The following is a 16,778-nucleotide window of genomic DNA, read 5'->3' as shown; positions in this document are numbered from 1 at the left end:
CATACTATAAAATTTCAAATTGGAACTAAGAGGTAAATAGTCAGTACATAACCGCACCTATAACTAAAAACCTTAGAACAATGGGACAGCCACAGTACATCATATGGACCAGAGGAGAGAAAACTGGTCTGTAAAGAGAAAGTTGTGTTAGGCAGATGCACTCAGAAGCAGAGTTAGGGTGGTGAAAACGTAATTCTTGATAATTTCCCAATTCCTTCTCCCAGTCCCTTCCTAAAACCCAGCTGCATGTCTTAAACATGGTTTCCATTAAAAAAACACTTTTACATCTTTATACAACAGTAAATCTGCTTTGGGGCTTAAAAGCTAACTCAATTTGATTTCTGTGTCTTCAATTAATATAATAAACGGCCCAGGGTCCCTTAATATCTTGGCCAGCAAGTGTTTACAAAGAGCATCAGTGAGTTAAATCTGGTCAGGGGGAAAACTGCATTTTAACATTAATAGCCAATGACACACCATGAAGAGTAAGGTATCATACCATATTGTTGAGCCTGTCATCAACATTCTCATTACTCCAGTTTGGTAAATCCTGATCATTCATGCCATCTTCAAAGGGACCTCCTCCTGTGGCCATACTGGATTTAACAATTAACTCTCTGCGAAACAAGTTAAGAACTGAGCTTTATAACACATAAAAACAAATTCAATTTTTAAATCATTCCATGAAGTTTAGCAATACAATCTTTGAAGCACTGATTTTTATGAACTAAAACGAGGCACTGTCAACCACATCACAGACAAATTGATTTAGCTGTGACAGGCATATTATGATTAAAATGAGTTAGGTAGTTGGAATGAGAGAGAAGGAAAGGAAAACCCTGAATATACCTTATGCGCGCTAGTCTGCATGCTTGAAGATTACTTACTTAATTCAACACAGTTCCAAAAGGTAGAACAATAAAGTAGGAAAAATATCATAAAAAGCTAGACCCAGAACTTCTCTCAGGAAAGAAAGTATCTTTGTTCTGACAATGGACTTGGGATGAAGATGATACCCTGAAAACACAGGCATTAGGTGTATGCCAAAGATTCAAAGAGGGGAGAACTGCTCTGCAAGAAACAAGAAGAAAATTTTGGTTTTAATAGGGAGGTAAAATAGCAAGATGATAAGAAGGTGGGGAAAGAGAAGCAGGACTAGGGCCAAAAAATCCAAAAGTGCAGTGGCTAGAAGACATTTTAAGAATAGTGATGCTTACTACCCTAGTTTAATTTGTATTAGTGCTTTCTCTAAATCTTGGTAAAGACTACCAAACTCTAATCCTCCACATAAAAATGGGGTTTTTGCTTGTACATGTGAAAATCAAGAAAGGGATTGAATTTCATACCTGGGTCAAACAGATGAGAAAAAGCAGCAGCAATGGTGGAAGTAGAGGTTCAAAGGCAGAGATGATCATCAGAAAATAAGATTTCTGCAAAATCTTGTGGAAGACTTTGGATTTCCACTAGCTGTGGAATTGTACAGGTTCAAAGGGTGCTAGCTGAAAGAGAAGAGGTTGAGATAATTTTATTTAAAATTCAAGGGACATGAAAAGTCATTAAACTACACACAAAAGCACTGACATTCAAAAGAGACAGTCTGGCCAAGGTCATTCAGCTAAAAATGGCAATAAAAAAATATTAATAGGTTGGGTGCAGTGGCTCATGCCTGTAATCCCAGCACTTTGAGAGGCTGAGGTGAGCAGATCACTTGAGATCAGGAGTTCTAGACCAGCCTGGCCAACATGGTAAAACCCCATCTCTACTAAAAATACAAAATTAGCTGGGTATGGTGGCAGGTGCCTGTAATACCAGCTACTCGGGAGGCTGAGGCAAGAGAATGGCTTCAACAGAGGAAGCCAAGGTTGCAGTGAGCCGAGATTGCACCACTGCACTCCAGCCTGGGCGACCAGCGAAAAACCATCTCAAAAAAAAAAAAAAGATTAAAAATTAAATAAACAGTAATAATGATAAAAATCCAAGTTGCTTTAATTCTAAGATCCTAACTCATCCCATTCACTACACAAAAAATATCAAAAGGATTATCAGCTCTGAGAAAGTAGAATTTGTCCCACAGATGTTTTGATGCTAGAATATCTATTAGAATAACATATTACATTAACAAATTATATAGCAAATTAAATTTGATCTCAAAATAAAAATGATAAAATTCAACAAAGTATTAATTTAAAAAATCTTAAAAATCACAAACACAGTGACCCTTCCTGTTATATTTTACTCTGTTTTTTTAATGAGCATATATTACTTTAATAATTCTCTAAAGAGTTGAAAATAAGTATGAACAAATAGTCAACATTATGCTTAAAATAAGACATGAAGGACATCTCCAATAAAGACCAAAATAAGAATGCTACATATCAGTTACTTGGCATTCTTTCAGAAATTCTATCAAGCAGACAAATATGAAACAGAAATATTAACATTGAAAAGAGAAAAGGTGGTATTCTTAGAGTATGTATTTTTTAAAAATCTAGAGAACGTCAAAATAACACCAATACCACTTAGAAAACATAATGGGGAAAAACGATGCTACTTATAATAGTGACAAATATATAAAATATCTAGGAATAATAATTTGGCTCCATGTCAAGAAGCACTATTAAACTCTGTAAAACAATATGGGAGAAAAAACGTGAATAAGTAAAAAAACTATCTTCCATGATGGGAAACTAAATACTACAACCAACCACTTTTTCTAAATGTATATTGGCTTAACGTAATTCCAATTAAGATCCCACTGGGATTCTCCTTAGAACTTGACAAAATAATTCTAAAATTTATCTGGAAGAATAAACATTTCAGAAAAAAAAGTTACCATCTGTAAAATAAAAGCAAGAATATCAACAGAGGTCAGGAGGTTAGAACGCTAATCCAAGTTAGCTGTCTGTATGGTTTCAACAATGCTGTCTATATGGTTAAATTAGTACTAGCTCAGGAACAAAAATCCTCAAATACATGTAATCAGAAAAATTAGTAACAGCTAACATATTTTATTTTGCTTACTATATGCCAAACACCATGCTAAAATATTTTATGTCCATTATGTCACTTAAGCCTCACAACAATTCTATGATGTAGGAGTGAGCAATTGATACAACAATTTGCTAACAGATTTGAAAAAGATACATTTAGAGCTTTAACAGTCTTTCTTAAGTGGTATTCTTCACCTCAGTCACAGAAGAGAGAAAAAATGGTTTGAGTCACTACTTTCTCAATTCTCCCAAGGATGGTACATATCCAGTACCATCCATCACAGACACACAGAAAAAAAGTTAATTCACAGTAAACAACAGATGCCTTAGGGTACTGGAGCTTAATTCTCTCCCAACTGAGAAAGGCTGCCTTATATCATACTATCAAAATAGTCAAAGATTAAAACAGAATTTTAAACATCAATTAAGATTTTTAAAAGACAAGAAAATTGAATGGTTTTTAAAAACAGAGAACTTACTAAATTTAGAACACAAAGAAATAAAAAATAAAAAGTTCAACAGATTTTATTCACATAAAAGTAAATTCCTAAGTGTGCTGAGAATAGCAAATCAGAGCTTGGGAGAAAAAAAAATCTCAAAGAAATACTAAGTATAGTTAATACCTTTGTTATACAGAGAATTTGTTTTAAAAAAATAAAACTGGAGAAATATAAGCAAAACAAGTAGTTTGCAAAAAAAAACATAAAATAATACGAATATATAAAGTCCAACTGCAAATTAAAATAAGAAACTATTAAATCTGCTAAGTTTCATATAAATTACATATTATCTAATCCTGATGACAGTAAAAGGAAAATGGAATTCTCAGACACTATATTGAGAATATAAACCATATAACATTTCTGGAAAGCATTTTGGCAATACTGTATCAAGAACTAAAACTGAATTTCTGACGCAGTAATTCTACCTCTCCAGATGCAATCTAAGAAAACCACCTTAAATATGGTGGAAAGAACTATAATGAAGTTGTTTATTACGCTATAATTGTGACAAATTAAAAAACACTAAATGTCAAATGACAAAATCAATGCTATTAGGCAAACTGTACTACACCTGCTGGGGAGAATACTAAGTACCCTTCAAAATATGTAATTGTGAAGCCTGGACAATACAACCTGTCGTTGTATCATGGAAAAAGTAATATAAAAAAGTAAAAAAGCAGTATGAAAAATTATATATAAATTTTTTTAAACAAAAGCTAAGAAACTTTATTAAAGTGCTTTCACAAAAGCAATTATTGGTTACAGGGTAGGCACTGGTGATTTTTCTTCTTTTTTTCCTGTCTCATATTTTCAGGAATAGTTTACATAATTATTTATACTAGAAATATATTTTAAAACTTTAAAAAAAATACCCATAGAAGTATATCCAGTGAATCAAAAAGACTCATTTAAATAAAACATTTTGCAACTACTGTTTTCTACATACACTGACATAATTTGTAATACTGAAGAATAAAGCAGGCATGCAACAGAAGTGATGCCATATTTAAAAGTACTAAAAGCAATTGTTTTGAAACGTACATTGGAAGGGAAAATTAAGATATTTAAGTCAAAATTATTACATATCATTTTTATCTTAAAGGAGTATGTTAGCTATACTTTCTATCAATAGAATAATGAAGTAATAGTAAAGTAAGATAAATGTATTAAGAATATATCTGGGCCAAGGTCGGCGTTATCACAAGGTCAGGAATTCACGACCAGCCTGGCCAACATAACGAAATCCTATCTCTACTAAAAATACAAAAACTAGCCAGGCATGGTGGCACACGCCTGTAGTCCTAGCTACTCAGGAGGCTGAGGCAGAAGAATCAATTGAACCCGGGAGGCAGAGTTTGCAGTGTGCTGAGATCACGCCACTGCACTCCAGCCTGGGCAAGAGCAAGACACCATCTCAAAAAAAAAGAATATATCTGGAGAAAGAATGTTTTACACATTCTATTTTCCTATTAGAATCAATTCCCCCTAAAATGCAGAGCTTGTTCCAAAGACCTATTTCTGGCTAACGACTTTGAACACTACTAAGTTTCTAAAACAATTTTAAAACTGTACACTCTAATTAGTTTGGGAAAAACAGATGATTTTTTTTCCAGTATTTTTTAAAAGAAAATTTACTAAAGTCTAATCTATTAGGTTGGTAAAATGAACAATTTCATGCACTGTTACACTGTGATTGCCATAGGGGGTAGAATACTTCATAACTTAATAATGATGACACCAAATGTGTTTAAAAGGCACAGTATTAGTACGCCTTTAAAAAGTAAAACCATTAGTATGAAGCTAAAGAAATAATTGCATATGGATGAATTCTTTTTTTTTTTTTGAGACAGTGTCTTGCTCTGTCACCCAGGCTGGAGTGCAGTGGCGCCATCTGGGCTCACTACAAGCTCCGCCTCCCAGGTTCACGCCATTCTCCTGCCTCAGCCTCCCCAGTAGCTGGGACTACAGGCGCCTGCCACCACGCCCGGCTAATTTTTGTTGTATCTTTAGTAGAGACAGGGTTTCACCATGTTAGCCAGGATGGTCTCGATCTCCTGACCTCGTGATCCGCCCGCCTGGGCCTCCCAAAGTGCTGGGATTATAGGTGTGAGCCACGGCACCCAGCCACATTCACAACATTTCCCAAAAACACTAAGTATCTCCCTCATAAGAGTAATGGCATGTTATTTCTCTCTTCTTTATGTCAACCTCTTTAACCACCTAAATGTCACCATTAAAAATACGGGACCTCTGCCTTCTAAATTTTATTCTGTAAACACATTAATATACACTAGTACTTACAAGTACAGAAAGTATTCCAGTAACTGTCAGGCACAGTGGCTCACGCCTGTAATCCCAGCACTTTGGGAGGCCAAGGCGGGCGGATCACGAGGTCAGGAGACAAGAGACCATCCTGGCTAACACGGTGAAACCCTGTCTCTACTAAAAATACAAAAAATTAGCCAGGCATGGTGGCGGGCACCTGTAGTCCCAGCTACTCGGGAGGCTAAGGCAGGAGAATGTTGTGAACCCAGGAGGCGGAGCTTGCAGTGAGCCAAGATAACACCACTGCACTCCAGCCTGGGCGGAAGAGCGAGACTCTGTCTCAAAAAAAAAAAAAAAAAAAAAGTAAGTATTCCAATAACAAAAACACTAAGGATGTACAGAATACCAATATACCAATTCAAGCAAAATTTCTGTGCAGGATCAATAGAAGTTGGTGACTATAGTCCCCCCCTTATCTGCAGTTTTGTGTTGCAGGATTATAGTTCCCCATAGTCAACCATGGTCAGGAAACTGGTGAGTAACGTATGTTATTTTGAGCGACAGAGACCACATTCTTGTACCTTTTATTACAGTATATTGTTGTGACTATTCTATCTTATTAGTTATTGTTAATCTCTTACTGAGCCTAATTTATAAATTAAACTTTATCACAGTTACATACATACAGGAAATAACATACACATAGAGTTTGGTACTACCCACAGTTTCAGGCATGCACTGGGGGTCTCTGGAAGGTATCCCACACAGAAAAGGGCAGACTACTGTATTGCAAGGCGGGCAATAAGGAAGCAGAAGAGTTAAAGGATAAACCCTAGGTTGCTAGAAACTGGGTATGTGACACACAGTTAAACTGATTAGAAAAGAAACAAGTTTTCTTTGTTGAGAGAGGATGATAATGAGTTCAAGTTTTAGAAATGGAGAGTTTGAGGTGCCTATAGTACACCCAATTAAATTGTCCGGTTGACAAATAGCGATCTACCTCTCAAGAGAGAAATCTGGGCTGGAGAGTCATCCACTCAAAAAGTGGGACAGAGGACTCAGGGAGACGATAAAGAGTAAGAAAAGACCAGATCTTAAATACACTGGTATTAAACAGAGAGGCAGAGGAAAAGGACACAGTAAAATACTAATAAGGTACAGAAAGATACAAGAGCCTGCCAAAAGGGGAAAAGTGTATCAATGAGAATGTGATAAGAAACCAAACAGTTACCTTGCCAGATAAGAGAAGTACTGAGAAGTATCCTCCTGGATTTAGCAACAAGGTTACTGTTGACTTTGGTGAGAAATTTCAGCAGGGGTAGTGAGGGTCAATTCCATAATTGGAATGTATTATTCGAAAGAAGAGGGAAAAAATAAAGGAAGTCATTAGCTAATATTTTTAAGGAATCAGCCTATGATAAGCAGCAAGCAGAGATGGTCATAAAGAAAGTTTTATTAAAATAGAAGTATCTTGAGTACGTTTACAATTTGTTGGTAAGGAGGGAGATACTGGTCGGGTGCGGTGGCTCACGCCTGTAATCCCAGCACTTTGGGAGGCTGAGGCAGGTGGGTCACCTGAGGTCAGGAGTTTGAGACCAGCCTGTCCAAAACTGCAAAACCCTGTTTCCACTAAAAATACAAAAATTAGCCAGGTATGGTGGCACATGCCTGTAATCCCAGCTACTCAAGAGGCTGAGGCAGGAGAATCGTTTGAACCCGGGAGGCGGAGGTTACAGTGAGCTGAGATCGTGCCATTGCACTCAGCCTGGGCAACAAGAGAGAAACTCCGCCTCACTAAAAAAAAAAAAAAAAAAAGAGGGAGATACTAAAAATGCAGAAGAGAAAGCAACTAGCATGTGGGCTCTGAGAAAGCGGGGGCCATTGGGATCCAGAGCAAAAGACAAATGATTAGCTTTAGACAGGAGGAAGAACACCTCTTTAATTGGAAAAAAAACAAGAAAGGATGGAATTGGTTGGAGGCTGGTTAGCAGATGTGGTGGTAGGAAACCAAGGGTGTTCCTAAGTGTTGTGAAGTAGGAAGGACTGTACATTAAATGTGAGGGTGAGACAGCAGTGTCTGAGAGATCGTAGAAAAGTAGGGAATGGAGAACGACCGTGGGCAGCACTACGGACTCAGGGAAACGAGAGACTATTCACTGATATAACACGTACTACAGATATTTTTTCCAGCAGTGCTCATAACCCTCAATATAAACACTCCACTGAATCCATCCAAGGTTCAAATTTTGCCACGCAAGTTTAACAGACAGTAAGATAAGAAAGTTGAAGCTGTAAGAAAACAATTGGTAGAAGTGATTGATGACAGTACTATGGGCAGCTGAACGGGGATAAAAATAAAATACTTCTACTTTAAACACGCACTTCTACTCATGCTATGCCTTACTAAACAAAGTTGAAACTGTTACTTTCAAGTTTCATTTAGCTATTTTTGACAGCCTTAGTGGTTTTTTTTTTTTTTTTTTTTTTTACAAAGACAGAAAAATGAAAATATACTATGGCAATTTTAACCTACTTTCAATGACTAATTTTGTTTTTTTTTTGTTTTTTTTTTTTTTAAGAAAATCCTGTTAGGCTGGGCACAGTGGCTCACGCCTGTAATCCCAGCACTTTGGGAAGCCGAGGCGGGCGGATCACGAGGTCAGGAGTTGAAGACTAGCCTGACCAACATGGTAAGACCCCATCTATATTAAAAATACAAAAATTAGTCAGACGTGGTGGCACGCATCTGTAATCCCAGCTACTTGGGAGGCTGAGGCAGGAGAATCACTTGAACTTGGGAGGCAGAGGTTGCGGTAAGCCAAGACTGTGCTGCTGCATTCCAGTCTGGGTGCCAGAGCAAGACTCCATCGCCAAAAAAAAGAATATCCCCTTGCAGGATTCTAACTACAGAGACTTATTACGGTAGAATATCACAGTATCAATTACCATGAAAATACCTATGACTACAGTTTACTTTTGAAATAATACAAGGTAAAGAAGAAATTCAAAGTAATCAAGTAATCAGGCCAGGTGAAGTGGCTCATGCTTGTGATCCCACCACTTTGGGAAGCTGAGGCGGGCGGATCACTTGATTCGCCTGGTCAACATGGCAAAACTCTGCCTCTACTAAAAATGCAAATATTAGCCACGCGTGCTGGGGCATGCCTGTAATCCCAGCTGTTTGGTAGGCTGAGTAAGGAGAAGCAATTGCTTGAACTCGGGAGGAGAGGGATGCAGTGAGTCAAGATAGCGCCACTGCACTCCAGCCTGGACAACAGAGCAAGACTCTGTCTCCAAAAAAAAAAAAAACAAAACCAAAGTACTTAGTAAAGAAAAAAATTATTTTTTTCTCAAACGGCATTAAATTACTCATAATCACCCCTGAAAATATCCAAGATACTCTTATACTTTTCCTGATAGTAACTGGCACATGGTTTCACTTTCTACTTCATTCCCTGCTTTCATGAACTAAACACTTGCAATGACTTTTCTAGGACTCTGGCCTCAATTCCAATATCCATCTCATCTTCTCTATTCCAATACTGAACTGATAATTTGTTCAGGATCCTGAACTTCTGAAGTTCCTCTTTCTGATCATAAGTTTTTGCATTCTACTTCTCTCACTTTATTCCTGCTGAAACTGCTCTTAGCCTTCCTGAATACTACCAGCCCCTTGATCGTTTCTCTCTCCCTAAATCCATCAATCCCTTGATTCTTTACTCAAACCCAAACCCAAGTAAGTCATTGCAAAAATGCCTTGCTAGCTAGCATCCTTCACTTCCTCACCTACTTGCCTACTATGTCAACTCAATTCTGGCTAAAGTCCACTATCTGTTTTCTCTGCTACTATTCTCAAGCTGTCAAGAAGCGGGGAAATCATCATAAAATGGCATTGACTGTGATCACTATTAAGGTATACTACACTCTACATACACATAGATACTTTTAAAATGTAAGTTTACTCCATGAAGAAAAGCACCCTGTCTGTTTTGCACACCGTTGTATCTCTAGTACTTCAGTCATTACATAGCACGTTGTAGGGCACTCAAATCTGTAAAAATGAAAGTACTGCTATGTATCTCTGGTTGTCTTCTTAGCTCTGTATTGTGAATCTCACAGCCTTACTAGTTTCTCCAAGTCTCAAATCCACTTTCCTCCTTCAGAAAAAAATTGCCAAATCTCCTACTGAAAAAACCCAGGTCTTCCAATTGAAGTTAACTCAATTACCCTTTATTTTTATTCGTCTTATCCATCATGTTCCCCAATGTGCTAAAACGAAAATTTTATAACTAATTTTGTAATTATTGTTTATTTTACTAAAGCCTACCATACAGCAATCACTCTAGGATTAACAACTCTAATACACACACTCACACGTGACCTTTCCCTTGAGTTCCATTTTTCTTGCCCTGTTTTGTTAGTCTTCCAGTTTAAAAAAAAAGAAAAGAAAAAAAAACCCCACTGAGAACGATAATTAAGATATACATCAACTACCTATTTGTATTTTCTCATGACAGTCTCATTTCAGGTCCTCATACGAGAGCTATAAAATAAAAATCTGTCTGCTTTTGTAGAAAGCAAGAATATATATTGATTTCTACAAAAGTTTCTTTTTTTTTGAGACTGAGTCTCACTCTGTCGCACAGGCTGGGGTGCAGTGGTACAATCTCGGCTCACTGCAATCTCCTGCTCCCAGGTTCACGCTATTCTCCTGCCTCTGCCTCCAGAGTAGCTGGGACTACAGGTGCCCGCCACCACGCCTGGCTAATCTTTTTTGTATTTTTAATAGAGATGGGGTTTCACCATGTTAGCCGGATGGTCTCGATCTCCTGACCTCGTCATCCGCCCACCTCGGCCTCCCGAAGTGCTGGGATTACAGGCGTGAGCCACTGCGCCCAGCCAATTTCTACAAAACTTTCAAAATGAACTTTCTTAAAATGTTAAGAGTAGAATTAAATTTAGGTTATTTATTTCTGAGGTTTTTTCTGAAGAGCAATTATTTCCAAAAAGCTTTTAACAAACTTCTAATTATCTTTTAACCATTTTTCCAAACTGCCCTTTGCAAACAATTATTGAACTTCTCCTAGCGAACTTACATTCTACAACACTGACTTTATTCTGCTGGACAGAGAATACCTTTATGTCACTTGCATGTGGCAATGCACCATGCGCTAAAAGTAATGTTTAAAGTAACTTTATACCAGGAAAGGGAGATCGAAGTACAAAAAATAATCATAAAATAATTTTAGACAACTAAACTTCGGTCAAGGCATAACAAGTTCAAAAAGTAGAGTTCATGAACAGCCAATTAATAGGAATGTTGTAGAAGAGAACTTGAGATTAAATGGATTTGGAAAGAGAGGCTATCCAGTTATAGGACAAATTCAAACAGGTTGAAAAAATTCTGTGAAGACAAATAAATTTCAAACCGTACTGCATAAACCATTCTAGTACTTAATAATAAGGAATGACAGGGCCTTTCCTAACAAAGATACACGGGCAGGCCAAAGCAGCACGCCGAAAAGCAGAGCAAACAGGGCAGTGAACCCAGAAAGTGTGTTTACTAAGCAGAGAGGGTCCTCAGTCATGCACTGTAATTGTGACAGCAGTGTCCACCATAAAGTCTTCTCCAACTCTAATACAAAGGATAATAGATAATAATGTCAAATTACCTGTTTAGAAACTAGTTTTTGCAGCTCAGAACTGCTCTTTTCCCGCTTCACACTTCAAAGCTGTTTCCTGCTTAGGATTAAAAATATGTATCACTTAAGTAAATTACTGACACTATGAAATACAGAATAACAAATACTATAGTTCTGGTCTAAAATATGTTTAGAAGGATCAAAAGAAGGGGAAAAATATAACATCCATATTTTAAATTTAAGTTACCTCAATTCTTTTGGAAAATAGTGTGATATGCATAAATGCTTAAATGCTCTAAACTTCTGAAATCCTACCAAACAGCAAAGTGATATCTATTTCAGAACAGCATAACAAAGATAGTTAGCCCTAACTATCCTTTAATAGTCTATGCCAAAGTTTACTCCTCTGATTGATCGAGTTTCCTGTTACTCAAACTATTTAACAACCTCGTATATCCGATGATTTAAAAAATGTTTGCTCATTTAAAAGCTACTGTACTTCATAATAAACTCGTCACTACATAAATACCAGGTTTACCTTCAATTCAAAAATTCTATTATATTGGTGTTCAGTGGTCCTCACCAGGAAGGTGCCAGGAAAAGAAAGGAGCAGGTGCACCCGAGGCTCTGCAACACCCACTCCGGTAACCAAAGAACACCAGCAGGCGGAGTCTAGAAAGCGATTATGGGGCGGGGGTGGTAGGGGCGCCCAGAAAGCCCGCTTCTTCCAGCTCCCAAACACGAACCGTCACCCGTAAGACACACGATACAGACCTCAACTCGGTCAAAAAAAAAAAAAATTAAACCAGGCTAGTTCCTGGGGAGTAGGCTGAGGGATGCAAAGTTGGCGCGCCCAGCCTCCCTGGCGGGGCCTAATCCCCAAACGCCAGTTTCTGCAAACCAAACAACGTTTCCCCCAGTCCCACTTGGCATTTAGTCTTTCCCGGTTCTAGGCCCAATTCTAACTAGATCTGCAGGAGGGGAGAAAGAAGGGGCAATAATTACTCCATTAACATTCCCAGGAACGCCTCCCCCGGCCCGTCGGCTCCCACAGCACCAGAGACGGCGGAAATCCTACAGCTCACAGCCCAACTGCAACTCTTCAGAGTCGCGTCGCTCCTCATCCGCCCTTCTGCACCCCAAACTCTGGACACCGAGAGCTCCACAGAATAAAATCGGAGGGAACGCGGGGAAGAACTATGGCCACCAAGGCCTGTTTCTCTGAGAACTCGACCCAGTGCCCCGGCACCCAAACCAGAGCCCCCGCTCCGCTTCCTCCGCCCGCAAGGGGCATTCCCGGAGCCACCGGGACGCAAGACAGCCTCCCCGACAGGGCCAGCAGGAGGGACGAGAAGGCAAGAAGGGGGTCCGGCAATCACCAACGCGTCCCGAGGTGCTCACCCGGGGATCCCGGCGGTCGGTCCTGAGGGAGGAGGCGGACTGACCGCCTAGGGCACGGGAAGCCCGGGGCAGGAAGACTCGGGAGCCTACCGAGGAGGCGTGGGCCCGTGGCCAGACCCAACAGGCCCAAGTGTCCCGGAGCCGTTACTCTCCCGCCCCTGGGGCGCGCCGCCCTCGGTTGCCAAGGGCTGGGGACGCGCAGGCATTACCTCTACAAGAAGGAGCCTCTCCTGTCAAAGGCAGAGCGGCAGTCAGCCCCCACGACCCGCCGCCAGCAGCGGTCGGCCCTCGGAGACCGCAGCAGAGAGGCCCACACGTTTCCTGGCTGCCTTGGCCCCAGTGGCCGCCTTTTCGACCTCAGCTACGCAGCACCAACCGCCGCAGCCACCGCCATCTTAGGATCTCATTGTGGTGGGAGAAGAGGGGCGGGGGGACTGCAGAGTGGGCAACGCGCGGCGGGACATGCGCCGTCTCCTCGGCAACGGCCGCGCGGGGGCGAGAACTCGCCCGGGCGGGAGCCGCAGTGCGAGCTAGACTGGAGTCATGTGACCTTCCGGAGTCTGTGGTGTCGCTTCTGGCTCTTTAAGCCGAAAACAGATTACACGAACGAATCCGCCCCCACCCGCCCAGGAACTATGTATCCCAGAATGCCAACTACACTTCGCGTTCTAAACGCCCGCCGGCCGCAGGTGGAGGACTACAAATCCCAGCATGGTGTGCGCTTCCGGCGCTGATCGCGGAACGTGGGGCCCTAGGCCTATGCGGAAGTGCATTGATCCCTCAGCCCTTGGAGAAAGAGTTGAGGCGCTGTGCGGTTTTCCGTGGGGGTGTCAGCTCCGGCCCATGCCTGAAGAAGAAGCCAAGACCGGGATCGCTTTTTTGCCCCTTCCTCACCCACATCCCGGTCACGAAGAGGTGGAAACAAAAGGACACTTACAATGTAGTCCAACCTCCTGATTTTACATATGAGGGGATTGTTCCACGGAAGTTAAACAGTTTGCCAAACGTCATTATGTAGCTACTGAGTGAGAGAATCATAAATATTGTTGATATTTAACGCCACTTTTGGTTAAATGTCCTTTTTCCTTAAAAGAGCCAGATGATTTTAATCCAAACTTAATTTCAGTAAATTTTCTCTGAATTATCTTTTTATTTATACTCTCCTGTTACGGCTCCATTAAGATTAGTAAATTGGCAGGTCCTCCCTTTAAAAAACAAAAATCAATAAAGTCATAAGGCCTTCAATGTGCCTGACTGGAAAGGTAAAACACCTGTCAGTTTTAGTTGAGTGCAAGGGCCTTCTAGTTTTACGCAGTTTATAATTATGGAATAACTTTTTAAGCAAAATAAAGGTAAAAAGAAGAATTGCATTCTGGGTTTCAACAACAAAAACAAATTGTTCCCAAAATAGTAAGTCTGCATCTCAGTATGCAATTCAGATAAAGCTCTTCTATCCCACTGCAATTTGCCACCGTAGGTTCAGTCGTGAGTGCATTGATCGTTTGTCAGACACTTTTTCCTCATATTCTGTGTGTGTGTCGCTAAGTACTGAGGTAGCAAAAATATAGCCCCTGCCCTTGAAGAGCTCATATTTTAGTGAAGGATGGGGAAGTGGAGTGTGATGTAAATAAAGTTTGTGTTGTAAGAAAAAGTGCTGTGGGAGCTCAGAACACAGCCGCTAAACGCTCAGGTGTTTATTGTAGTCCAGAATGCCCTATCCTAATTCCACCACTCCAAGATCCTGGACAAGCGACGTGCCTTTCTGAGCCTTAATTGCCCCATCTATGAAATGAGGGGGAAGGAATAATACTGCCTACCTTGAAAAGATTTTTTTTTAAATGTTCTCAGAGTTTGTTTTATGCCAGATACACTGTAAAGCACTTCGGCTGTTGTGATTTTCTTAATCCTCACAGTTACCCTGAAGAGGCTGGTTCTGAATCTGACCCGTTTTAGCAATGAAAGGTTATATAAATCAAACTTCTAGCAGCTACAAATGGTAGAGCCTAAATTTAAACGGAGGTCTACCTGATTCCTTGAAGATTTTTTTAAATTAAATAAAATGCATATAAAAACACTAGTATATGTTGAGGCCCAAAATATTAGCTATCATCATTATTTTGTTTTTTACATATGTATTATTATTAAACGTATGTAGAAGCTGTTATCATTAAAACAATTCCAGTAAATTCAAAAGCGTGAAATTATAATACGAACTAGTCATTATGTTTTCTGAATTTATGAAGCTCCAGAATGTCAATACTATTGTTTATTAGGAGGTAGGAGGAATTTGAGAAATATTTACATTGAAATGTAGAAGCTGTTATCATTAAAACAATTCTAATAAATTCAAAAGCATAAAATTATAATATCTACTAGTCATTATGTTTTCTGAATTTATGAAGCCCCAGAATGTCAATACTACTGTTTGTTAGGAGGTAAGAGGAATTTGAGAAATATTTACATTGAAAAGGGGTTCTCAAACTCAAATATGAGCATTACTGATTTTTGTAGGGGAAGAAGGAAAGAAAAAAACAAGAAGCGACAAAATTATACCTGGCTTTCAGAAATTTAACATCTATTTTTAGAAACAAACTTTATCAAAATGAATCGATTTAGTGTTAATAATCTGTCACTATGCCAAACAAATGATGTAGACACTGATTGCTTTGGTAATTTAGATTTTTAAAATAGGGATGTTTTGTCTCAGAGATGATGATAGCTCTAGGATTTATAGGTAGGATCAAATTACGGGCAGCAGTCTGTGGAAATGTAGATAGGAAACAGAAGAATGGCCTCTAAGAGATAAACATTGAAACTGCATTTCAGTTTTCCACATTCAAGAGAGCAACCTAACACATGTATTAAATATGCAGGGGGTGGAAGTTCCAAATTGCAGAATGATGTTCAAGGAAGTGGGATATACCAAGAACACAGATAACACATCCAGAGTAAGCAATGGACAACAGACAGACTGGCTGAAGTAGAAGATTTATGTATGGTAAGTGATGGGGACGTGGGAGAAGGCAAGGTTTAATTACCAGGTTGGGGCCAAACTATAGAAAGTCAACTACTTATCTAAAGAGTTTGGACTTTGTTCTTCAGGTAGTGTGAAACCATTTGAGACTTTGGAAGAGGTCAATGCTGTAATGAAATGGTTATTTGAAGACTTCAATCTAGTGGCAATGTTTTGTAAAGACTAGGAAGAGAAGACAAGGAGAACAGGTGCCAACCTGTCATGAAGTAATGAAGGCTTGGCCTAAGGTAGTAGCAGGATGAATAAAGTAAGGGATTTAAATTTTTATTAACATAAACTAAATCAGTTGTTATGATGTGAAAATACTATTTCTGTTTCTTGATATTTGGTAGGACACTAACCAGGTGGTACTTATAACACAGCCAGGCACGGTGACTCATGCCTGTAATCCCAGCACTTTGGGAGACCGAGGAGGGCGGATCATGATGTCAGGAGTTCGAGACCAGCCTGACCAACATAGTGAAACCCCGTCTCTACTAAAAATACAAAAATTAGCCGGGCGTGATGGAATGTGACTGTAATCCCAGCTACTCAGGAGGCTGAGGCAGGAGAATTGCTTGAACCTAGGAGGTGGAGGTTGCAGTGAGCCCAGGTCACACCATTGCATTCCAGCCTGAGCGAGACTCTGTCTCAAAAAAAAAAAACACGTGGCGCTATATTGTTTATCTCTTTAATGTATTCTGTATGCTCCTTATCCACAGATAGATTGTAAGCATGTCTATAACAGAAATCCAGCCTTTTGTACTTTTTATTCTTTGAAAAACAAGTTTTCTGCAATACCTAGTTTTAACCTGCAGATGGTGATAGAACTTAAAGGAAAAATCTTCAAGGACAAATACACTACTTTATAACTGGATGTTATTTGTTTTTATTATGTGATTTTTTGACACACCCAAAAGAATATATAACATACATGTAAACTCTATAGTACAGTACTGACAAC

The 16,778-nt window shown here is 39.5% G+C and overlaps 1 protein-coding gene across 50 annotated transcripts in view; it reads right to left on the bottom strand.

The window, feature by feature from the left end:
- The window catches only part of PCM1 (pericentriolar material 1), a 105,847-nt gene extending 90,538 nt beyond the window's left edge, over positions 1–15,309 (bottom strand). For 28 of the 50 annotated variants that reach the window (XM_054498445.2, XM_054498446.2, XM_054498450.2 and 25 more), the window contains exons 1-4: positions 13,011–15,309; positions 11,431–11,497; positions 1,347–1,499; positions 500–617 (exon numbers count right to left, since the gene is read on the bottom strand). In XM_054498445.2, coding sequence (XP_054354420.2) covers positions 500–595 — 96 coding nt within the window. In that variant the 5' untranslated portion in view covers positions 596–617; positions 1,347–1,499; positions 11,431–11,497; positions 13,011–15,309. The remainder of the gene's footprint in view (positions 1–499; positions 618–1,346; positions 1,500–11,430; positions 11,498–13,010) is intronic. The other 22 variants (XM_054498448.2, XM_063668534.1, XM_054498459.2 and 19 more) reach the window with 3 other exon arrangements.
- Positions 15,310–16,778: the final 1,469 nt, after the last annotated feature.

Source organism: Pongo pygmaeus, chromosome 7, assembly GCF_028885625.2.
Source record: "Pongo pygmaeus isolate AG05252 chromosome 7, NHGRI_mPonPyg2-v2.0_pri, whole genome shotgun sequence".
Lineage (NCBI taxonomy): Eukaryota > Metazoa > Chordata > Mammalia > Primates > Hominidae > Pongo > Pongo pygmaeus.
The sequence above is the reverse complement of the archived record's forward strand: the minus strand, read 5'-3'. Positions and strand labels throughout refer to the sequence as shown.